Source organism: Gymnogyps californianus, chromosome 16 (assembly GCF_018139145.2).
Source record: "Gymnogyps californianus isolate 813 chromosome 16, ASM1813914v2, whole genome shotgun sequence".
NCBI classification, from domain to species: Eukaryota; Metazoa; Chordata; class Aves; order Accipitriformes; family Cathartidae; genus Gymnogyps; species Gymnogyps californianus.
The window spans coordinates 3,450,702-3,474,598 of NC_059486.1; the positions used below are offsets into that span (position 1 = coordinate 3,450,702).

The following is a 23,897-nucleotide window of genomic DNA, read 5'->3' on the forward strand; positions in this document are numbered from 1 at the left end:
GGCAGAAAGGTGGAAGATTCCTCTCTACGACACATCAGAGAGTCTCCACGTGGGACAGGGAGGGGATGGCCGCCCAGGCTGGACACCACATGTCCCATCACCACGGCCCACAGAGCAGCGTGCTTCCCGTGCGCTTTTCTCTGGCCCCAATTCTCCCATCAAAGACACGTCCTTAGGTGACTTCCCTGTCTTGCAAGGCCAGGTCACACTTTTGCAGGACTTCAGCTTTTCTGCTGCCTTTGCCGTGGGGCTTTTGGTTTCTCTCTCGTGAACATCCAAAGATGTTCACGTTGCGCTGTCTTTTTTTTTAAATCACAAGTCCCTCTGCTACCTTCATGGATTGATCGAAGCCTTGTATGTCTGCGTGAGGTTGGTAGACAGCAGGCATGCCTTTGCAGGCGGTGAGCTGGAAAAATAAGAGACAGGTGGCTTCGCAGTGTCACCCGTATGGGGAAACTGAGGCTGAAGAGGAGCCGGGGTCCCCGCTTTGCTCCCCAGCATTGCTGCTGGCTGCTGAGCTCCTTAGCAGTAGCTCAAGCGCTGCAGCATCTCTTGGTGCTCGCTCCTGCCTCATCAGGACCTGATGGTCATCGCTGATCCCGGAGAGCCTCCTGGGTTGAAAATGTCGTTCCCGATTTTTGTGGACATAGGACGCTCCCGATGGGAAGCCTTGTTTCAGGGAGACCCCTGTCTCTTGGGAAAACTCGGGGTTTCTTTGAGACCTAGGAGTCTCTCCCCTTCGCTTCACTATGTTGTTTCACTGCCCCGTCAAGCAGTTTGTTAAAGCTTCCAGGGAGCAAGTTGCAGGTGTTTTGGGGGGAGGACGAAGCTGTGTACTGTCTGGGATGAGATCGCAGCACCCTGGGAAGGCAGCTCTCTCTGGGGCGGGTGCATGACCCTGTCCTGCCGTCACCCAGCAGTGCAGGAGAGGGACGAGTGGGAACCACCCATATCCAGCTAAAATGCAGGAGGTGTTTGAACACTCATTATCCCATGTGAGCTGAGGATACCGGCTTGAATAACTCTGAAATCTTGTCGTGGTGTCGCTTCCCACAACTCCAACCCCAAGCAGACAAGGCTGTGCTTCGTTCAGGAGTGTGGAGGAGGTACCCCACCACATCCGCAAGTGCAGCACGACCGGCAGCTCCTGCCTGGAAATGTTTAGTGCCAAAAAAGAGCAATTCGTGGTGAAACGCTGTGGCTGCGCTCAGACATGTGCCGGCGGTGCTCGGCTTCCCTCGGTACGGGTGGCCGAGAGGGGAGCCTGGCTTTAGGCCTGCTGCGGGAGGCTCTGTGCAGTGTGGCCAGGTCTCCCCAAGAAAACTGGCCTCAGGAAGGGGTCCATCGCTTGGAAGCAGCTGAGCTCGGAGAAGACAGCAGCTCTTCTCCCGGCAGCACGAGGCTGGCACTGAAGAACAGGAATCGCGTAAAGTGAAACCCAGTTTTGCTGCGGCAGCAGATCAGGAGGCCTCCAAACAAAGACGATGCTCCTGGGCAAAGAGGAGAGGGAGCTGGAAAAACTGATGATCCATGTAGTAAAGAACAAGGCGCAGACGTGGCTGTCCTCCTCCTGCTGGCTTTTCATAGGGGTTTTGAAGGCAATTTGATTATCCAGCAGGACTGTCCAGTGCCGGTGAGGAGCCGCTGCGGGAATGAAGGATCAGCTTTGCAGTGGGGCCAGGGCAGGCAAGGACCCGCTTTTCCGCATTGCTTCATCCGTGCAGCCGTGGGCTGGGGGTCCACTGGGACACCTGGTCTGCCGCAAAGTCCCTCCACCCATCGTCTCCGGCCCCCGCGGCTCTGCCGGAGAGGGAGGCAGCGGCAGTTTGCACTTGGTTCAGCGTGTCGGGAAGCTTCGCTCCTGCCTTGCCCTCCTGCGCATTCATTTGCTAATTTTCAGAGGTTACCGAGGAAACGTTATTGATGATGATGATGATGATAATGGTAATAGGGGAGATAGGTGGCAGATTAATTCCTGAACTCTCTAACAGGATTTAAGCTAACAAGAGAGGAGGGCTTTTTTCCTCCCTCTCTCCTTTCCCTTCCTCCTTTCAGATATTTCCTGTGCTGGGGATAACAACACCAAGGACTGTTAAATTGGCTCTGAATGTCCACCCCTGGCTGTCCACATTCTTGTAACGATTTCATTAGCTTGAATTATCCACGTTATTTTCTTGTAATGGGATTAGCCGTACTGGAGTCAGCTGAAGTCCTGGAGCGGGAGGCGGGAGGGACCTTCCGCTGCGTATTTCATTAACTCTCTCATGCAGGGGGTGGAACTGGCCATGGCTCAGCCCAGGGGCAAAACCATTTGCCAGGGTCCTGCGTTCCTAAAGGAAGAAGAAAGAAAAGGACCATTATTATTTCCCCCCCCCCCCCCCCCCATAATCAGCAAATCGGCGCAGAAGCAGAGTCTGGCAGGGAGGTAATTTGTTGGGGGAGGGAAGGTCCTATTTGGGGGCGAGGGGGAAAAAAATAATAAAATGAAGACGACCATTGTAAAGCGATTGAGTGAATTCTGCTGGGCTGACGTGTGGCTGCAGCCAGCTGCTGGGGAAGAGGTTGTGCAGCAAGGGAAGGGAAGGAGTTCTGTCTCTTTTGCACTTGTCATCCCTGCCCAGAGCCATTTCTGATGAGCGGTTACACTGCCTGGCTCATTCGCTTGAGCTCTGTCCTAGGGCTGCCAGCAGTCACAAGGGGGGATTTAGGCAGTGGCAGGGCTTGGGGATGAGAAGGCAGTGAGGGGAGAGGAGAGGAGGAGAGAGAGGAGGAGGTGGTGGCAGTAGATGGCAACCGACGAGAAGGTTGGCAACCTTGCTAGAGCTTTTCATGATCAGCTTTCCAAAGTGGTTATTGCCAGTTTGGTTTTCTTGAAGGGATGTAAACCAGAGAGGGGTTTAGGACTGCCCCGTGCAGGGGGACATCTGTACATGTCTGGAGAAACCTAAGGGTGATTTTTTTGTTTGTTTTCCAAGAAGGTCTGCTCTTCTGGCAGTGGACAGCAGTTGGTCTTTCCAGCCATTGCATGGATTCGCGGTGTCACTTGTGCTTTCCCCTACAGAACTTGGCAACCCAAGAGTCCTTGATCAGCTCACAGCTGAGGGTACACCAAGATCAAGCATCATGAACACATCTTTGTGTTTGGGACTTGAAAATAATGATCAGGGCTGGACAGGTCTTGCCCTGTCCCAAGGAGCTTGCAGTTTAAATGCTCCTATTTGAGACAAGGAACGGGATGAGATGGAGGGGACGCTTCCCAGCTGGAGTAATGTTTACCCTGATCTGGAGGTACCTGTCCCGTGAACGAGCGTGTGCGAACGGCCGTCATGGCTGCCTGGGGCAGTGATGGGGCCAGACTTAGACATTGGGGGCTGAGCGAGGGTGGGGAGAGACTTGGAAGCAGGGGGGGCAGAAATTCAAACAAAACCCGACGGGAAAAGAGGAGCTGTGAAAAGAGGTGGTGGAGTCAGCGGCAGAAGACGGTGCTGGCACTCGCATGCGTGGCGATAGTGGGGTGGAAGCGCAGAGGATTTGGGGCTGTGCTCATAGCAGGAGAGCGGTGGTGGAAGGGGAGGGAGCTGCAGGGTGGGAACTTGTGTGTCATGCTGGCGGAGGAGGTAAGAGGCTTTCTGGAGACCACCTGTATCCCTGTTCTCCTCTGTCCTCCGGCTGCTTGGCCACGTTGATGAAGGATGCGCAAGCACCCTTTAGTAAACAGGCAGAGCCAAGTGAGCAGTATGTTGTCTACCGAGCTAGAGTGTGCTCTGTTTAATAGCAATATAATGTCCTATAATTAGCAGGCAAAGGACTTGCCTCCCAGCTGGCCTGTGCCAGAAGGATATAATTACAATCCCAAGGAGTGATGTTCCTTTGACCTGCAGCCAGCTTGCAGCGTACGTCTTACAGTGTGGAGGAGAAATCTACTTCTCTTCCTTCTGTTCAGCCAGGGAAGCGAGGGGATGGCTGCAGCTCCACTGGAAGAGCTGCCAAAGCATCGGGAGAGCGGCTGATACCCGGCAATGCCACTTAGAAGTGCTGGATCCCTTGTGGGTGGAAGGGAGGGGATGTCCCTTCTGGCATCTCTGGGAACATCGTGTGTTTCTGCTGAGCTTGGGATGGGTGATTTGTCAAGGGAAAGGTTGTGGCTGTCTTTATTCTGCAGCCGTGTGGATCGTTGCTCAGCCAGGGCCACTACAGGCTTTTACTGGTTTCTCAGTAAATCTGGATCAGCAATAAACAAAGGTTCTTGTTTAGGAAATATCTTAGTCGCAGCATTTGTTTGGGGCTGTCATCCCTTCCAGCCAACGGCGTGAAAAGGTGCCAAGCCTGGGAGAGCGAGCACAGGCGTGAGGATGGATTTTGCCAGCCTGGCTGGCAGCTGCCTGCAGCGCGCGGGGAGCACAGGCAGAGGGAAGCCAGGAGAGCCACGTCCTCCAGACCCACCCCGCACCTCTGCGTGTGCTCTACCCTCCCCTCTGGGCCCTGACCCCGACTCGGGATTTCAGAGGACGGCTATTCAGACACCGTTTTTTGTGAATATGTGGGGAAGGAAGCTGGGAGGCGATGGAGCAGCCGTGTGCATGGCAGGTCGCTGGGGGCTTTGTAAACCTGCCGCCTCCGTGTTCTTGCTCTTTGCTTTTGCCCGCCCCCCCCCCCCCCCCCTCCCCAAAACTGCCTATATTAATTGTGAGCAGCTCCATGGGGAGCATACAAGACATTTGTTTTTGCCGCATACCTTGACTGCACTCATTACGGATGAAATCTCAGCCTGGTGCGGTGCCACCAAGAACTGCGGGGCTACCCTGCCAGAAATCCAGCCCCAGGCCAGGCACTTGGGTCTGGTGGGGACAGGACTCGCCAGAAAGGAGGTTTCGGTCTTCTGCAAAGTTAATCTGGGCTGACTGCAAACAAGTCAATGTCTCCAGAAGGAAAGGGCTTTGCTCCCGCAACCGCCAGGTCCTTCAGTGCTTGTGCTGTGGCTGAGCCCTGGCGCTGGCGCAGGGACTCAGGAGCACTTGGAGAAGACATGGATGCCTGTGGGTACAAATCCAGAAACCACTCAGGTTTCACACTCACGCTAACTCCGGGGACTTCCCTGTAAACCGTTGTGCTCGGGGCGAGGAGCCTGGCACGGTGCTGTGCTCCACACCAGCAGCAGGGTTTGGTGCCAGCGCTTTCCGATCTCTGTGCAGTTTGCCATGGAGAGAGGAGACAGAGACGTAGGCTCCAAGAGGAACCCCCATCCCTGGGGCACGTCCTGTGTTTTCACACCGTTTGTGCCCATCGGAGCTGTGTGCTGGAGAGGGAAGGAGGTGGCAGCGACACTGGGTCTGAGTCTCTGTGAGCCCCCCCGCCTCCGCAGCCATCCCCACCCCTGGGGAAGCACATGTTTTAAAGCAGCTCAGTGAGATCTTGTGGGTGAGCTACAGTTTAGCAGCCTGTATAAAAGCTGCTTTCTTCCCTCCCCTGCCTTTTTGCTCAGGTTTTCCCCGGGTGATGAGCTGCATCCCTTTTCCTTCCACCATCCCTGCTCCTGTGGCTTTGCCTGTGGCAGCCGTGGCGCGATCCGTGCACGGCCGTCCCGGAGCTGGAAGGCTGCAGAATCGATGCAGCCGGCATGGGAGCAAACACGGCGGCACCTGGCTTCCCTGGGTACTGGGAGACTGGCACTGCGGGGGGTAATTGGGTTCCCTCCGCCTCTGCCTCTCTCCCCCCAAAAGCCAGGGGAAATAATTGGAAAAGAGAGGTGTGAGTCTCTGCCTGGTGCTGGAGAGGAGAACATTAAAGGCCCGAGCTCTCCACTTCATTCACAGCTCCTGGGATGGTAATTGCTGTGTTGTGGTTTTTAATTAGCGCCGCAGTGGGGGGAGGGTGTTTTACTCTGCAGCCCTGGTGGGGTCAGTCCTGTCTCTGCCGTGCCCCTCGGCTTTCCTCACCCCCCTGCTTTGCCCGCTCCCCGTTGGGAGCTGCGCTGCAGCTTCCTCCAACGGGCCCGTCTCTCTGGGAGCCCCTCCTGGGTACCACTGTCCTTCCTCCCCCCAACCGTCTGCCCAAGGAGGTGCTCGTGGCCAGCCCTGCTCTGGATCGGGTCCCCACCGCCTCCACACATCTCCCAGCGTGGGTGGCTCGGGCTGCTCTGAGCTGGGGATGAAGGAAGAGCCAGCTTCTCCTGTCTCTGCCCAGGCTGATGTGGGTCACCATGGCTTTCCCTGGGACGCTGAGCCCCGGGGTCCGTAGCCATCCTGCTCCTGCTGGGCACCTCCTTGCCTGTCCTGCGTGTTGAATCTCGGTGTCAAAGGGAGACACGTGGTGTTTTAGTGCAGAGAGTGAGTGTTGTCTGAGATCTCCTGCCTTTTAGCAAATATTCTGCTCGTATTCCTTTAGCAAATATTCTGCTCCCCCCAGGCAATGCCCATGACGTTTTCCATGGAGCAATAGATTGGAGCAAGTGCTCCCCTGCCCATGGTGCCCACCGGCTGCCTTTCCTAGCTAGATGGTCATCTCCTTGGGCCAGGAGTTCTCTCGTTACCTCTCCCTTAATCCAACTGTGGCATTTGAGATCCTACAGGGATGCTGCAAGCGAGAGGAGCCACCTGCAGAGCTCCCGGGGCCCCCGTCACCCGTACCCCCTTGCAGGAGGACCCTCCTGCTGCTGGAAACCACGCGGCGCTCCTGCTGCTCCCGGAGCCGAGCATCCCCGCCGGCCGAGGCTGCTCCCTTGCCTCCGCTCGGGTTTGTTTGTTTGTTTGTGTAGCGCCAGCTCGAAGGGGGCAGGAGGGAGAGAGGGAGGGAAAGCACCGAGGAGGAGACGTGCGGATTCATTTTGAGGCTTCATAATGGTACATTTACACACCACGTTGCCTAAGGAAATTGGATAGATGAATGCCTGGTCATGCTGCCAGTGCACCAGGTTAACTCCCAGGATTTAGCTTATATCATTTCACGAGAGCGTTTATGGCCTTTACTGTGTTTATTCCCAGGTGCTCTTTGGCACTGCTGCATCCCAGGCTCCTTTTGTGTATGCGCGCGTGTGTGTAGATTTTCAAATAAAATAACACATCTATTCAGACCCGGTCCACATTAAATATTTATTGCCTGCAGTTTGTGCATATGTGTTTGATAAATGGGCGTGAGGGGAGGAGAAGGGGAAGCAGGAGCTCGGATACAGAGAAAGCATCGGCTTTGTCCTGGAATTTCTCCAGGACATGGCGCTGGAGAGGGGTGTCTGGCGAGAGCTGCCTTTGGGTCTGTTTTCAGGCTTTTTGGACGAGGTCCAGGCTGGTGGGATGGCTGCATGCTTTGGTGCTCAAGCAACAAGTTCCTTCTCCGGGGACAGGCATGCCATGACAAGGTTTCCGCTGGGCCGTGGCCGAGCGCAGATGCTGCCAGCCCTACCGCACACCCTCCAGCTAAACAGACACCCCCTTATCTCCCCGTTCCTGACTTTCTGTCCCGTTGGCACTCAAAAACTTGTCTGAAACGCTGCTGGATCTAGGGGTTTTTGTGCAGGTCTTGGGTCCGCTGAGTTCACCTGTTTCCCTTTATACATTCAGCAAGCTTAAATAAAACCAGTTTATTCCAGCCCATGAAAGAGGCTGGGTGGCTGGCTGCAGAATGGGAAATGCGAATACCCAAGTGAAGTGTTAGAGCGAGGAAATCCAGTCTTAAAAATGATGCTGAGCACCCGTGGAGCAGAGGGATGACACCTTTGCGAACACGGTGCCTGCAACAGGCTCTGGGGATGGAGGAGCTATTCTGGAAAGAGAATAGGTCCCCGTGGGGCCGTGCTCTGGCTCGTGCCTGTACCCTGTGCACTCCAGCCCCTCTTCAAATACAAATACATCTGTTTTGATGGTGGTTTGGAGCAGCCCTGCCTCCTGGTAACCTGGAGATGCTCTTTGCCCGCCCTGAACAGGGCATGGCATGCACACTGGGTCCTTGGTTTCTGCAGATCTCCTAAAGGGAGGAGAAGCATAGCACTTATATTAAAGAAGTTTTTTGCTTTGTTAAGGTTTGCGACCGGAAAGGATGACCCTTGAAATCCAAGCTGAGTTTTCAGCTGTTACTAAGTGCTTTGGACATGGGGCTTACAGGGAAGCAGAGTGGCCGCAGGACACAGCTCGCCTTAGTCCTCAGCGCTGGCAAGCCTACAACGTGGGTCTGCAACTGGTAGCACTGTGGTTTGTCATAAAGTGATGGTTCTTCCCTTGATCTCACAGTGCCTTTGCTTTTCCCTCTCTAATTCACAGCACCTTTGGAGAGCTGAAGACCGTCCGGCTGCCCAAGAAAATGGCAGGAACGGGATCCCACCGGGGCTTTGGGTTTGTGGATTTCCTCACCAAGCAGGATGCCAAGGTGAGATGCAGTCCTCCCCTTCTGGCACCCTCCCAGCCTGGTCTCGGAGCAGAAGGTGAGGAAGGGAGCCTGGAGGCTCTGTCCCACTGAGGCTTAGCCCAGATTTGGGGCAGGCCGTTGCCATTCACCAGCAAAGCTGCACTGAGGCTAAAATCCCCGTGTGGGCAACCACTGGAGGTTACACGACAGAAACCGCAACCTAAGCCATAATGGGCATAAGTTTGGTGCAACTGATAAAATGGCTAAAAGTTCTTGTAACCTAGAAGGACAAGGGCTTATTTTTCAGGGTTGTCAGAAGCAGGGTGGGAAGGGATGGTTTTGACCCAATGCTAATACATCAGAAAACCTGAGTACATGTCCCAAATCCACCACTGCCTGTGTTTTAAGGGAGTTTTGGATATTGTGGCTGTTTACTGATTTGTAAACTGCGCAAGGCCCGTGTTCATCAGTTCCTCCGTGTGTTTTGAGACTCCCTGTGAGCAGTCTTACCTTGGTGTTTTTCAGATAGCAAGCGTAACAGAAGAGCAGTAGTTGTGAGTTGGTCAGAAGGATGGGCAAGCAGAGAGAAAGGTCTGTGTCTGCTTTGCCTTGCTGAATGCAAGAACAAAGATCAAGTTTTGTATTCCGGTCATTGTCTTGGTCCGAAGAGGGGACCTAGCTGTGCTGGGTTGGCCAAGGATGCTTTTTCAGAGTGGTCTGCACTGGCTATTTGACAGCAATATGGAAAGTGTTGGCAGCAGGCAGCGGTGGCTGGGAAACGCCTTTCTCAGCACCAAGAACTGAGCTCCTGAAGCCTACAAGTTGAAAGCACGTTTTGCTTTAATCAAAAAATGCAAACCCCATCGTTCCAATATCTTGACATTTTTTCAATCTGTATGCAGTTTATGCTGTGAAATATTCCATAGCATTTTAAGCCAGGATAGATTGCTGTTCAAAATGCTCGTCTTTTTTTTTTTTTAAAGCTTTCCTATATGTTTGAGTTCCATATTTGCAGAAGAAACAAGAGGATCATAGCCTGTGTGATAGTATTCTGCTCTTACCCTTTGCCGGAGGTTCAGGAGCAGGCTGGACCAGGCGTGGTCTCTCATGCACTGAGCAGAAGAGGGTCCTCGGCCCGGCTGTAAGCTGCTGCGTGGGCACTCCCAGTGCCGGAGCAGTGCAGGTTTCGTCCCTGCTGCTGGTGATTTGCACGGTATCTGGAAGAGGAACGATTGTGGGCACAAGCCAAGGGATGTTATTGCTGAAGTGAAGGGACCACACGGCTCCACTCACTCCCTGAGACTCCAGATTTTCAAGACTGTGAGCAGAGATGAAGGAGAGAGGAGGAGGGAGCAAGCGTAGCCTGTGTTTATGTTTTTAGACAGGATTCATTGATCCGGGATCACAAGGGACTATTAGATCATCCGTTCCAGTCTGACCTGCTGTATAACACAGTACATAGAGTTTCTTTGTTAGTCCTGTATTGATCCTAATTCAAACTTCCTTCTGCTCAGCATTCGTCATCCCCTTGGGGTCCAGCTCGCTGGGCAGCGTGGGGTGCAGCGAGCCCCCCAGGAGCGTGGTTCCTCTCCCTGTACGGTGAGCTGTGCCTGTGGCTCTGCTCAAACCCCGGCTCTGGGTTTGTTCCTGGTTTTTGAATTAATCTTTTCCTAAGGAAACTTTAAGCATTTGATGGATAGGTGCATATAGGGACCTGGCTGGTTCTTTGCTGCTGCTCAGTTTGGGGGTGAATGAGACGGCACCCGCTTTTCTGCTTGGCTTCTGGAGGAAACAGGGTACAGGCTCAGCGTCTGCCTCCCAGCCCTCTTCAGCCCCTTGGGGACCGGTGGCTGATTCCAGCTTCACTGGGCAAATAGAGATCTCAGTGATATGAAACCCATCCATCGCTGGTGAGTGCCGGCAGCCAGCTGGAGGGGAGAGGGCCGGGCAGGGTGCTGGCTCGGGGCACCGCTCCCGAAGCTCGCAGAGGCCGTGGGAGGCGAGCGTGCGGGGAGCAAGATGCCCTGCGGAGGATCGCTTGGGGGGTTTTTCTTCTTTTCCAGCAACGCGGCTCTTCTTCCTTCTTCTTTGTTTTTTTTTTTTTCCGCCCTCATCTCTTTGAGGGATTTAATTGTCTCATAAGTGGCACATCAAGTACACTCCATTGGCTGTCTGGAAAAGGATGCGCTGTGTATTGATGAATAGGATCCTGAATATTGTAAACACGGACATAATTGGCTTAGAGTTTATTGCTAAGTGAAATGAGAGAGGAGGGGAGCGGGCCTGGAGACCTCTGAGCTGAATAGCTGTGACTGTCAATGATGTTTTTGCTCAGAGTGGTAATCTGGAAATCGCTTATAAGCATCTTATAAAACATGATGTTTTTGTAATAGAATAGTTAGGGTGGCTTTGTTGGGCATTTAAAGCCTGTGACCTCCTATGTTTGTCTTTTTCTCTGAGCAATCACGGCTGCTGTGGGAGTGTGTATGGAGATTTCCCAAAGCCAGGGCAGAGATGTGGGGCTCCCCCTCTGAACTGTCCCATGCTGTGCCTGCAGACCTGTCCCGTCGGGCTGGGTTTCGTCCCGTTCGCCTCCCCTGATGCTCTGCCACCCGCTCAAGGAGAGCCAGCCCTGCCAAAAGGTGCTGTCGTGGGAGGGGTGAGCGCCCGAGCTGCACTCATCAGGCAGCGGGTGGCCTTGCCTGCAGGGGAGGTGACGTCCAGGCGGGGCACGGGATGCTGCTGGTGGTAGCATCTTCTCCCCATCGTCTGCTCGTCCTTCAGAGCCCCAGTCTCAGGCCTGGCTTTCCCACGGTCATGTCTGCAGCTGGGGCTGTCTCTTGGGTCGTTTGACAGCTCCCGGGGTGATGGATGGACCTCGACTGGGAGTGTTACACCACCATCAGATGAAATTAGCAGCCCTCTCTCTTCTATGTTGCAAACATTTAACAGATCACAGCACGCACACGTGCGAAGCCAGGAAACGGGGAGGAACCCATGTCAAAGACAGCAACGGGAGGGACAAAGTAATATTCACAAAGAGGGTTTGTATGCCTGCTGACCAAGCCTTTGGTTTTAAATCTCCAGTGCCAGCTGACCACTAGCTGGGACTGCCTGGAAGTTAGGGGATGAGAAGGGGAACTGTGATCCACTAGCAATAACAAATTAACTCCGGTTAAGGAAGCATTAACCATTTGACATGTTTCCTGACGTTCCCTGTGCAGAATTGTTGTGGGATTGTTTTTATTTTTGAACTATTAACTGGAAGCTGAGTTTCCACTTTTCTCCCTTGTTGATATAAAAATACATCTGGTCTCCAAATAGAAATTGCCCATTCGGGAAAGACAGTCAACCCTTTAAAAATGCACGCACACGGAAGGAAAAATCCTTGTGTGCAGCTGGCATCGCAGAGAGCATCCTCAGTTGGGACTGGTTCTTGTGAGGAAGGGAAATTTATCAATCTCCTAATGTTGTTGACCCTTTGTCCCTCTAATGACTCCAGCCCGGAGGCTCTTTGACTTGAGTATTTAATAGGGCAAGAGGGAATCTATAGGCAGAGCAGCACTGTCCTCCAAATTAATATGGCATTTAGGGATTGAGCCGTAGCACTCGGGGGTGACAGACGCAATGGTCCGGTCTCTTGATCTCTGCCTTTCCAATGCCCCGGTGCAGCAGGCTCTGCTCCAAAGCAGTGTCTGTCTTGTCCCGGCAGCCCGGGCTTCATGTGAGTTTATCAGCCACCCCTTAATTTTGAAATACCCTTTCTGAATCCCACAAACATTTTTAAGCTGCTGTTCCAGCCTCTCCCCTTCCTCTCTCCGCTTTTCCCTGCTCTGTTTGCTTCTCCATCCGCCGCTTGGGTTCTAGCCCTGCCCAAGCTGTACTCAGAGCTAGTGACGAAATCCTGCCGCACTGAGCCATGACGTTAAGCTTGAACCAAACTCTGCAAAATCGTACTCAGGAGGGTTCAGAAATGACATTTTTAAGCATAGTCGCATCCTGTTTTCTAGGGGGAGAAGGCCGTAGGGTTTTCATGCAACCCCTAAAGCATTTGGAAAGCCAAAGAGACCTGCGAGGAGGTTTGCCAGGGCTCTTCAGCTTTCAGTGTTATCTGGCAGTGGGTGTATTTCCGAAGGCAGCAGCTTTCATGAAAACCTTTTTCGACATTTAAGGATACCGAGCCTTGTGTGGTGAAGGCTCCCCTTTTCTTAAAGGTGTAGGCTGACGCGAAGCCGTGGTAACTAGAGGTCTTTTCTGGTGAGTCTCTCTCTCAGATGAGCGGACACCACACCTCTCTTTATCCCTAGTTCAGATACAACTAAACAAACCTCTGGCCATTCGATGCGTTGGTCTTCAAAGGAGGTGTCCTGGGAAGGCAGAGGAGCTGCACCCCGAGAATAGCTCCTGCCTCCAGCGCTACTTTCTTTGAAAGCCAGCCTGCTTGTCCTCATTTCATATTTCTCAGGTAATTAAAATATATTTTTTCCCTACCTGTCTTTTCATTTGGAATAGCAGCAGTGGCAAATTCCTTCCTCTCGCTGGAAGATTTCCAGCAATGCGGATGTATGGGGATGGCATTTCTCCCCTTCATCCCTTTGTCTTTTAAATCATCGGTGTTTTCTCTTTTTTTCCCCTGAAAAAGTCTTAATTCCTCTCAGAGCAAGGAAGAGCTAAGTTTTATTTTTTAGCTCGTTTCCAAAGGAAGTGACATTCATGTGTTTTTCACCTGAAATGCTCAGCTTCTCTTCTGCAGCCCCAGCTCCGGGAGCCCATCTGGAAGACAGGGCCGTAGGGAGCACGGGTCCCAGCACGCCCTTTCCTGCATGGGCTGGAGCAGCGGTGGGCTGAAGGGATCCCTGCGATCTCGGACTGGCATCCCGAGCTTTGCTTCGTCCTGGGTGCAAAACAGTTCATTTTGGGAGTGTGTTTGGCTGGGAAGGGCCAGTGTCACCAGGCTGCTGGCAGATGCGTCTCTCCCAACGGGTTTCTTTCATGCAGTGCAACTTGATGGCAGCATCTGCCTTCCCTCTTGCTCCATGACCTTTCCCAGTGCTACCCGTAAAACTATAGAGGGTGCCTCATGCCGGACTGGGTTAGGCGGCTGCGTGTGCCTGGCGGGGCGTGGAAGCAATCCTGCAACGAGGAGGACGTGGCCAGAGCAAGTGGCTCGGAGGATGGGAGCCCACCAAGCACCGCATGTTGCACCGTGATCGTGGACATGTTCGGCATGGTTTGCCCTCCTCCATGACCTGCTGCGGAGCGCAGCGAGGTTGCTGAGGCCGTATACTGTCTTCCAACCTTCCTCTTCCTTATGCTGCGGGAAGTGAGAAATTAAAAAGTATAAATTAACAAATGAGACCCAGCGATTAGAGCTGCAGTTGTTTGCCAGGCTTTGGAAATGGCTCTTTGTGCCAACGTAAACAGCCATCACAGCTCCCTACTGCCACCTCCCCCCGAGTGTTTATTTAAGCCAACACATTGCTCTGCTAATTGGATACCATTCCAAGTGAAAATAGGCCTTTAAAACAACAGCAGCGGCAAATAAAAACAGCTGTAGCTGCAAAAACACCAGCCAGGCTTGCAGCCCTTCGGAGGGGAATGCGCCCCCCAAAAAGGAGGCGCGCCGCCCTGCCGGGGTCAGCCCCGGGGAGCTGGCGAAGGCGAGAAGGTGGGGAATCTCAGCGATGCTACGGAGCAGGTGGAGCTGGTGCTCCTCGTTTCTCTTTTTTATAATGAATGAGAATTACATGAGTGAAAGGGAGTCGGAAGGAGGGGAAAATGCAGGTTACTGAGTGCTGGTCACTGGAAACGGGGAGGTTTTCTGAGTTTCGTAACCCGGCAGCTCAGGCAGGGTCCTGGCTGCCGAGGAGTGGTCGTGGGCAGCCAAAGCCTCTTGCAGGAAAAGCCCCTCTGCCCAGAGACGTGACATGTGGGGACAACTGCAGTGGTTCAAAGTTGCGGTTTAGCAAACGGCTCAGAGGAGAGGTCTGGGCTTCTCCGGGACAACTTTGGTGCTGTTTTGGGGGCCTCCAGATGGGAGGACCTGTCCCTGTTGGACAGCGGGATGTGTTTCTGGGGTCCTATAGCTGCCCTGTTTGTTCCAGGGATGCAAGTTTGCAGAGTTTATAACCTGACTTAATCCTGGCCTTAGCTGGGGTTTCTAAAAGAGCATTTTGGGCTCCTTTTCTCTGCCCCTGTGCCAGCCGTGTGTTGCATTGCTGTGGAGCACTTTGTGGGCCCCTGGGGATGAAAATATTTGACCAGTGTGTTTGTGTATTTGCATTATGGGCCCAATCCTGCTCAGTCCTGAATTTCCTTGAAAGTCTGTGGGAAATAAAGACAAAGTCAACCTTCCCTGGATGGAGTTGCTGTTTCCTGAATGCCTCTGCTGGTTGCCTACAGGCATAGAAAGCCATCTGAGCTACTGTGCTGGCCGGCACGCTTGTATTCAACATCAGCAAGAGATTATAGCTGTACGGATGTTATTAAGCAGGATCTAACAATGAGGAAACCTCTGGATTTCTATAAGATAGCAAACCACCATAGGCGAAAAGAGAAGAGGACTTCTGCATTGGTTTCTGGCTCTGCCACATTTGCCGCCACCATGGCCAACCAGTTGGCAAGAGGAAGGCAGCTTTCCCGGGCGAGCTTGTGCTTCTTCAAACTTGTGGCCCCTGAGCAGAAAGCAACCTCTCTACTCACGTTTGAGCTGTGCTTTCCTGCATGCCAGCAGAGAACAGGGTGGGTGGAGAGTCGCGAGGTTGCTCTGCCCGTGCTAACCCAGTGCTGCTGCGCTGCCCGTGAGGGCCCTGGTTTGCAGTTGACCCACCTTGTGCTGCCCCAAGTCTCGACAGCCTTTCCAGGCTGCAGCTTTCCCGGCTCAGGTGTGGTCCCAGGGTGATGCAAGGCTGCAGCCAACCTTGAGCTGCTTGCTATGCTGGATTTCAGCCTGCTCCCTAGCGAGCAGCAGCAGCCTGCAGGAATGGCGATGGGTATTTGCTCTGCTGCAAGTGTGTAGAAGATAAATGATTGAGTCAAAGCCACTGATGGAGATGAATCCTGCCCCATCAGAGCAAAGGGCTCAAAGTAGGATGTTCTCTGGTGGCCTTTTAGATTCAGGGCACAAGGAGGGACATCTTTGCTTTTTCCTCATGTGAGCCTGGTTTTATTTTCTCTCTTTTTTTTTTTTTTTTCCTCGTAATTCTGCAGAAAGCGTTCAACGCCCTGTGCCACAGCACGCATTTGTATGGCCGGAGGCTGGTCTTGGAGTGGGCAGACACGGAGGAGACGTTGGAGGCCCTGAGACGGAAAACGGCAGACCATTTCCACGGTAACGTAGCAGCATCCTTCTGGCCTATCGATACAGCCCCAGCTGGCACCGTCCCATCTGGCACACGCTGCCGGTCCACGCCAGCCCTTTCCCCGCCGCTGCTGGCTTGCCGGAGCTGGCGGGTAGATGCTGGAGCCTGACCATGCAAGCGCAGGGGGAAGCAGGAGGCATCCAGGCCACGGCTTTGTCTGACAGCTCTCTGTGTGCATGTGAGCCGGTTAACTCTCCGTGTGCTGGCACTGCTGAGGCACCTCGAAGCCCCCTGCCAGCTGCAATGCTTTTGCTCCGTCCACCTGCACCCCAGGGTGCTCCATAGCTGGGGACAGGCTCTGTGCACGCAGCACACAGATTAAAAAGGACAAATAATTTGGCCGTCGGTTGAGATGCGGAGAGGGCTGTTTGGATCAGGTTCCTGAGAATGACAGCTCCGCAGATAACAGCACTGCAGGCTTCTATTGACAGCCATCGACAGGCACAAATGCATTGCTTGGCAAATATTTATGTAGGAAGGGCTCCCCTGGGCTGGAGGGCTAAGCTGGAGATCAATGCTCTTCCTCCTGCATCCCCTCCCCGCCTCCCCTCTCCATCACGCACATGCCCATCGCCCAGGGGGTTGGCATAAGCAGTTCTGGGGCTGCACGTCGCAATCCCCGGTGATGGAAGAGCAGCAAGCCTCGCTTATTTAGCGAGCCTGACTCCAGTGGGACCCGGCCTCGTGTTCGTGAAGTAGTGTGCGCAGTGCTGATTATTACAGGCTGGGGAAGCTGCAGTTTGGTGGTGGAAGGGCTGAGGGTGGATATGACTGGAGACGTGTGGAGTGAAGGGGGATGTGCTGGGAGCCACGGGCTGATCTCCAACGTGGTGCCAAAAAGGAGACCAAAAGGAGCACGGTGGTGTCTAGGTGTATGCAACAAGCTGGGCGTAGAGCTGTGCTGCTGGGGGCGTGCGTGAGGCAGCAAGGAGGACAGGCACTGCTGGGGATGGATGTGCCCACCCAGAACCCAGCGCTGGAGGGGGAACACGTCATGCTTGATCACAGTAATGCGAGTCTCCACCCGGGTGGAGAAGGCAGCAGGTGTGATGTTTCATGCACCCCATTTTATATTCGAGATCTCCTTTCTCCCTTTCTACTCTGCTCAGTCTAGGGGGAAAAAATAGCCTTGGCTTTACAGTAGCTGCAGACTTGCAGCAGATGCTGGCTGCTGCCTGCGAGCTCTGTTGCTTCCCTGTTTCCCCCAGGCTCAGCTTACTTCCCGATTTCTGTCTGCATTTGCTCCAGCCCGCTTGTCCGGGGTCTTCCTCACCGAGGTGGGGACTCTGGAGAGCGGCAGAAGAGCGTTTTCACATCCCAGGAGGGATGCAGCCTTGGAGCTGCGGTGGCTCCAGGGGCTTGGCTGAAAAACAGGAGCAAGGTTATCACTCCCCATCTTTAGGGACTGAAAATGTGATTGAAGACGGCAGTCATCGCTGCGCTCCAGCCCATCTCGAGGAGAGAGAAATAACATCCAATGACTTCAGCCCTGTCTGGTGCACACGCGCATCCTCCACTGCAAAACTGCTGGTAGCTAATCCTGCGGCAGAGCGGGACGTGCCAGAAGCGGATCTCCATAACAAAGCCCGTCCGGGGCACGCTAGCGGGCACCGGGAGCTGGCTGGTGCCTGGGACCAGGTCTCAGCCTCTCCGCACCGCACTGCCAGGCTGGAGTTTCACGAGTGGGATTTTATTTCTTTGAGAAGTGCCCTCTCCTGATTTCGAGGCGGGCTTGCCGTGGGGTTTCTGGCCTCCCCCCGAGGAGCGGAGGGAGCCGCACCCTGTCCCTTCTGCTGTGGGTGTGCAGAAGGCGATAGTGATAGCGATAAAGAGGGAAAAACGGCAGCTACCGCTCTGCCTGCAGCCCCCGTGAGGATGCTCCTTCGCATTTCCTCCCTGGCGTAGCTGGAGGCTGATTTTCCCACATGGAGCCGGGGTGGAGAGGATACAGAGCACGCACAGCATTGCTGCCCTGCCTTGAATCCTCCCTGCCCCTTCAGCCTACCGAACAGCCGGGCTGAGACCGTGCATCTCGTTTCACTGGTGATGCAGACTCGATTCTGTCGACCAGAATCTAAGCTCGCTTTTTCCTACCGATACCCATTTCCCCCCACTTTCCTCCTCTCCCCACAAGGCACAGGAGCAGTTCGGACATCCCTGTGCTGTTCATGGGTGTCCCCGTGAGTTTTCCTCTCCCACCTCGGTGGGGGTGACTTGTGAGGGTCTTCCCACAGCTTTGCAGGCTGCAGCGGTCAGGCCCCTCTGCTCTCTTATCTCCAGGTAGGAAGGGACCGAGCTGGGAATGGGAGAGAAAAAACCGAGGTCCCTGGTGTCTTCAGCTGCTCTTTGCCACCAAAAGCTGCTGCTGCTGCTGTCCTCGCGTTGCTCCCCAAGCCAAGCCCAGCCAGCAGGCTCTGAGAAGCAGGACGTGGAGGCAGATGCCTTCAAAATGCACAGTGCGGTGGACGAGGGGGGTCTTATCCCACCATCCAGCTCAGCTTATTCCTTGTTTCCTGCTCTAAATTTCTTTGCAGGGTTGAGCATTGCCATCCCATGGGAGAGTCTTTTTCTTTTTTTTCTTTCTCTGAAAGTCATCTGTGATCCTTTTGGACCTGGAGACCTCCAACACCACAAGCCACCCATGGTGTTTGGAGAGGCTGGTCTTGCTGTGGCAGCGTCGCGTGTTTGTATCGAGCCATGTTGGCAGTGCTGTGCCATCGGTACAGGGTGACATGTGGCCTGTGCTGCTCCTGGCCCTTTTCCTGGTTATTCTACAGAAATAAAAGGAACCAGGGAGTGTGCCGGGGACTTTGCACATACCAGAAGAGGTGAAAGTGTTATAGTACAAAGGACTGAGACTGTCCATCTCACGGGGCTTTCAGACACATTTCTCCCAAGTTTTATGCAATTGGAATTTAAGTATTTTGAAAAGCTCCTTCTTTTTCTTCTTCCATTTCGTCTTTTCTATGCAGTTTTTGGTTTGCTGTGGGCACAACAGTGATGCATAGATGTTTCCACAGTTAGCACATGGTGGATCTGCGTGTAGGAGAGGCTGCAGAGTGCTAACAGCGGGTGAGAAGATGGCCGTAAGGCCTGGGGGGTTGTTATCACCCAGGTCCAGTGGGACAACATGGTGACCTTCACTCCCCTCGGTTTGGTGGCGAGCTTGACTTGAGCAATGAGCTCATCCTGCTCCGTCTCGCTGCCTTCCAGCTTTGAAAGAGCCACCTTGATCTTTCAGGCTGGTGTCTTGAGTAGCAGTGGCCAAAACCCCTCACCCAGCAGCTCCGGTGTCAGCCCCGTCAGTTTTGTCTTAGCAAGGAAATACTTTGAAAAGTCTAGACCTGGGCTGCAAGAGACGCATCCTACCACTGACTTCTCTGTGCTACAATTAGGCACCTTATTTCTAGACACCATTTATAGAGATTTGGCTTCTAGTTCCTGGGTCTCACTCTGCTGTTATTTGTCAGGTTAAAGAGAGGTCTGGTCTCCTAAATCTTTTCTCCGTGTAGGCGTTTGTCATGGCAATCAAGCCACTTCTGAGCCATCTTTTCAATAGGTGTAATAGATGCAATAAAATGGAATAGGCTTCCTTCCCATTTCGTGTAGTTTTCAGGTCATTCTTTATGGCTTGTTCAGAGTCTTTGTAATGTTCCAGGGGAAAGTGAGGCCCCCAGAAGTGGTCACCGGCTGCCAGAGATGGTTTCAGTAATGCTGTCAGGAGTGAAGCCACGGCCCAGCCCTGACGGCTGGGACTGCAGCACTACACCCCGCGCTTGCTCTCCTGCCTCCGAGCACAGTCTGTAAGAGGTTTAAGTCTTTTTGCTCATTTCTGAGTGTACCTTCTCTTCGTCTTGAGGCAGAAGGGTCTTATATTAGAAAAAAACCAAAACACTTTCTTTGAGTTTTAATTGCACCACACCATGTGTTATTAATTCGTGGGACCCGCTGCTGCAAGGTGGCTGGAGAGCCTGAGAGCTTGGCCAGCGACAGGGGAGGATTTGATGCTGCTGTGGATAAAGAGACTTACCTGCTGTAACGTGGTAAGGAGAAGCCAGGCCAGGTTGGCCAACGGTTGCCCTTGCGGCCTCTAATCCAGCCCATAACGTGGAGCAGGGTCGTGGCAAACGCTACATCAGGGCAGTGAGGGATGCACAAACCCTGCCACCAGCAGCATCTTGGCCCTCATTTGGGGGGGGAATCCTCCCTTTGGAAAACAAGGATCACTGACGTCTTTGAAACCAGCAGGGAGAGTATTTTGGTTCCACCGAAACAGTGACGAAGGGATCCCAATGCCCTGCAGCTGAATTTGCCAGGGGCGAGGGGCAGATCTGGATCTGTGCCCTGTGCAGGAGGGAACGGTCCAGGGTCGCATCCAGACCCCCCGTGCAGACCTGCACGTCTCCTGCATCCCCGCGATCACCTAACTGCAGCCCACAAAAGGTCTGTGAACAGCTCGATCCCCCTTTTCTTCCCTCACTTGCCCGGCACGGGGCGACGGTTGCCGGTGCGGCTCCATCCTGGCAAGCCTCGCTGGGGGAAGATTTGTGAGCAAGGCGGCGATACCCTCAGCGTGCGCGCGCTCCCTCTCTCCCTGGAGCTCGCAGTCCGTGCAGGGAAGGTACTTGCTCCCAATCCAGCTAAATTACTATTGACTTGTGTTCTCTGTGCTTCACAAACATTGCACTCAGCCGTCACCAGCGGGGCTGGCGGTATCCTGCCAGGGCTAACTTGGGAAGCCAGCTGTGCTGGGCCGTTTTTTCCTGCTCTTTCCCATCGATCAAAGAATTAAATTGACAGATGGGGAATTTTGCGCGAGACGCGGGAAGGGGAAGGAATGACTTGTGGAGGTTTTTTTTTTATAGGAAGGATGGGGTGGAAAGAGGGCATACGGAGGCTGTGGGGCGGACGAATGAGAGAGATGCGTGAGGAGGGGGTCTGGCTTGTATTTCAGTTGTGAGAGCGTTTCCAGCGAGGCCCCCGGTCTCAGCAGAGCGCTGCGGGTGGGTGTAAAGCAGCGGAGCCCCACTGCGGCTCGCCTCTGGTTATTTACAGTTGTGTGCTGGAAGCGGAGGGTTTGCAGGGGAAGGTACGCTCCGCTCTGGACCCGATCCTTGTGCCCTTCCCGGCTGGGTGGGAAGAGTCTTCCCCATCCCCATCACCTTTCCCAGGTTGCTCCTCCGTTGGCCGCAGACCCCCAGGCTGCTCCTTTTACCTCTCGGCTGTGTTACAGAGCCGCCGCGCTCGCCCTCACCTCCCAGCCTTTTGGGCTTCCTTTTTTCTCCTTTCTTCTTCTTTTTTTTTTTTTTTTTAGAATTTTTTTTTTTTTTTTTTCTTTAGAGAGCATCTGTAACTAATGCAAACACATGCCGTAGCCGGAGAGTAAAACCCTGCAGGATTAGCGTGGCATCCGCAACCCTGCCACATTCTAATCCCGTGGTAATCCCCCTCTCGGCCCACCCCCGCCGGCTTTGGCTATTGTTTAAAGAAGCAAATGGGATCGTTAGCGGGCAAACCTTAACCAGCTTGGAGCGGCAGAACGGAAGTTGAACCAATTCGGTTCCCCACCCTCCTGGGGTTTTTTTCCCCGTTTTTCCTCCTTGTTAGGCAGATGGGGGGATGCTCCCGGTGCTCCCCAGCAGTGCCGCAGCCGAGCTGGTGAATCTGGAACACGCGGTGGGGGCCATTTGCCCTGCCAGCCCCCTGCCCACACCGTGGCAGGTCCCCTGGGTGCACCGCACTGCTTAGGGATGCTCCCTTAGCACCCAGCACCCCGTGTCCAGCATCCCACATCCAGCATCCCCTCTGCCGTGCAACTCCCATCATCATCTCCGTGTGGGCTCTCCACGTGGGGCACGTCAGGGTCTGGTGGGGAAGGGGTGATAGGTGGGGGACAAACTCTTCCCTGCTATGGATGTGGGAGCTGGGACCACGTTTGATGCCAGTTCCGAGCCCCGAGCGCGAGGCTGGCCAGGGGAGCGGGAGCCAGGAGTGCAGAGTAAAGGGGAGGGAGAACCGCTGAGCTGGCACCTTCCTCCGGCGTGGGTTGTCCCTTGTGCCTTTGGATGATTGAACCGGGAAGAGCTGCTGGAGGGTCTCGGGGTGGCACCTTGCAGCCCCCCTCGGCTCCCCTGAGCTCGGCGGGGTGGGTGCTGGGAGGGGAGTGGGGGCCGTTGGCACCCCCGTCCCCCTGCCCGTCCCCGCAGCCCCCGGCGGGGAGGGAGGCGGGTTCTGGCGCTCTGTCAAGGAATTAATTGAAAAATAAAATCATTAGATGGGAACTCCAGAAATGCAAAATTGTTGGGAGTTGGGGGGGGAGGCGGAGGGGGGGATGTGAGCTTTTGTCAGGTTAATTTCTTCTGTATTGATGTTTTGTGACATTTACTTGTTGTTTATCTCCCGCAGCAGCTGTAATACTAAAAGAAAATGCACAGCTTGTTCCATTTATTTATTTTACACCTTTTCTTTAGTCCTATGGTATGTTTGTTTGTTTGAGAAACCCGGCGAGGCTTTTGATGTCTGAAAGCAGGATTTAAACAGCTGTTCTCCATGTGCTGCTCGCAAGCGAGAGCCGCTGGCTGGGGAGAGAGCGGGGGGAGAGGGGGCTGCGCCGCAGCTCCTGCCGAGAGGGCACTTCTTGCCCCATGGAGAGGAGGCAGCACCGACATTGGCCTCAGCGCAGGGACCAAATGGCTTTGTCACTCCCGATACCGGGCGGTGATGTGGGATCGGGATGCTCACTCGGGTGCTGGCAGCCCCCGGGGGTTTCTCGCCCTCCCGCAGGCTGTAGCATCTGGGGGGAGGGATGCGTGCACGGTGCTGCGCCCCACGGCAGTTTCGGGAGCGTGACGGTGCTGGGGGGTGGGTTGCAGGACGGTGCTGTCGGTGTGGGGCAGGAGAAGCAAAGCAGGAACATCGCTGCCCCAGCTGCCGGGGGAGAGCCAGCCTCTTGCCTTCACCCATTGCCAGCTGAGGTGGGAGATGCAGGCTGGGCTGCAGGGCCAGGCAGCGATCTTACGTCTCAGCAAGGATGCTGATGGGTCTGTGTCCTGCCAAGAGCCTTTTTGAACCAAGGCTGGTGTCTAGGTTGGTCTTGCGACCACTCTTGGACTGGAGATGGGTGAATTGGGGTCAACGGGAAGGGTTGGCATCACCAATGAGCCTGTTTGGACGCTGGGGCCATTTGCTTCCAGCAAAGCCTGTGGACCAAAGCACGGGTGGTAGCTATGGAGTCACACCTCCAGCCGTGGTGCCCTGCCAGGGCCTGGCTGGTGAGGAGAAGGAAATGACAGCTGAGGGGCTTTACCCAGGAGGGGGATGAGGGGGGCTGGAGGTAGCAGGAGATGAGCTGGAGGCAGTTTTGCATGGGCCCGGGTTGTAATCTTTGCTTTTTTTCTTCTCCTGCATCCCCTTCGCTACCACCCGGCCCTGGACAGACTCCCCAAAGAAGAGAAAACGATCGGAGGTTTTGAATGAAATCCTGGAGCATCTGGAAGAGGAGGAGAGCAACAAAGACGAGGCCATCTAGCAGCTGCCTGGCGTCTGGAGAGGTGGGTACCGGGGCAGTGGGGCCGTGGCGGGCACAGCTGACCCTAAAGGTCAAAATGCCTTGGGCTGCCGCAGGGTCGGCAGTGCCAGGAGGAGGAGAAGGTGGCATTGCAAAGGCTCAGCAGCCCCCGAGCCGGGGTCCCACCTGCTGCCTCTCCTCCCTGTCACCCCGCAGGCTCATAGCCATGGTCTCAGGGGGTACAGCCCAGATTTGGGCTCGGTTTAGGCTCCGCGTTGAAGTGAGTGCGTGCACTGCTTGTGTTTCTGTGTGCTCCGCAGTGTGTTTGCTTTCCTACGAGGGAAGCCAACAGAATTGCTGTTGCAGCAGAAATCGCTGCCGAGTCGCGAATTGGCCCTCGCTGTGGTTGGGGGAGAACAGATGGGCTGCCAAAAGAAAAAAAAGCGCCTGTTTGGAGACCAACCTGCAGCTGCCACCACAAAACAGATAGTTTGGCAAAGGCCTTTTCCCTGCTAGCACCCACAGTCTCCATGGCTTCACTTCCTCGAAGGGCACTGTGCACCCCAAGGTCTGGTTCATGCCGTCTTGAGTCCTGGCTGGCATCGCTCCTACTTGGCGCGTATCTTCTTGGACTAGCATCTCTAGAGGCTGGAGAGTGTGGGATGGCAGAGGTTGGCAGGAGGGAGCCAGGATTA

General features: G+C 54.4%; 1 protein-coding gene across 1 annotated transcript in view; it reads left to right on the forward strand.

Moving 5' to 3' along the window:
• Positions 1-23,897, forward strand: part of RBM19 (RNA binding motif protein 19) — a 72,571-nt gene that overhangs the window by 39,204 nt on the left and 9,470 nt on the right. Inside the window, exons 22-24 of the mRNA XM_050906833.1 lie at positions 8,250-8,355; positions 15,544-15,664; positions 23,132-23,245. Of these exons, the coding sequence (XP_050762790.1) occupies positions 8,250-8,355; positions 15,544-15,664; positions 23,132-23,223 (319 nt within the window). The 3' untranslated portion in view covers positions 23,224-23,245. The remainder of the gene's footprint in view (positions 1-8,249; positions 8,356-15,543; positions 15,665-23,131; positions 23,246-23,897) is intronic.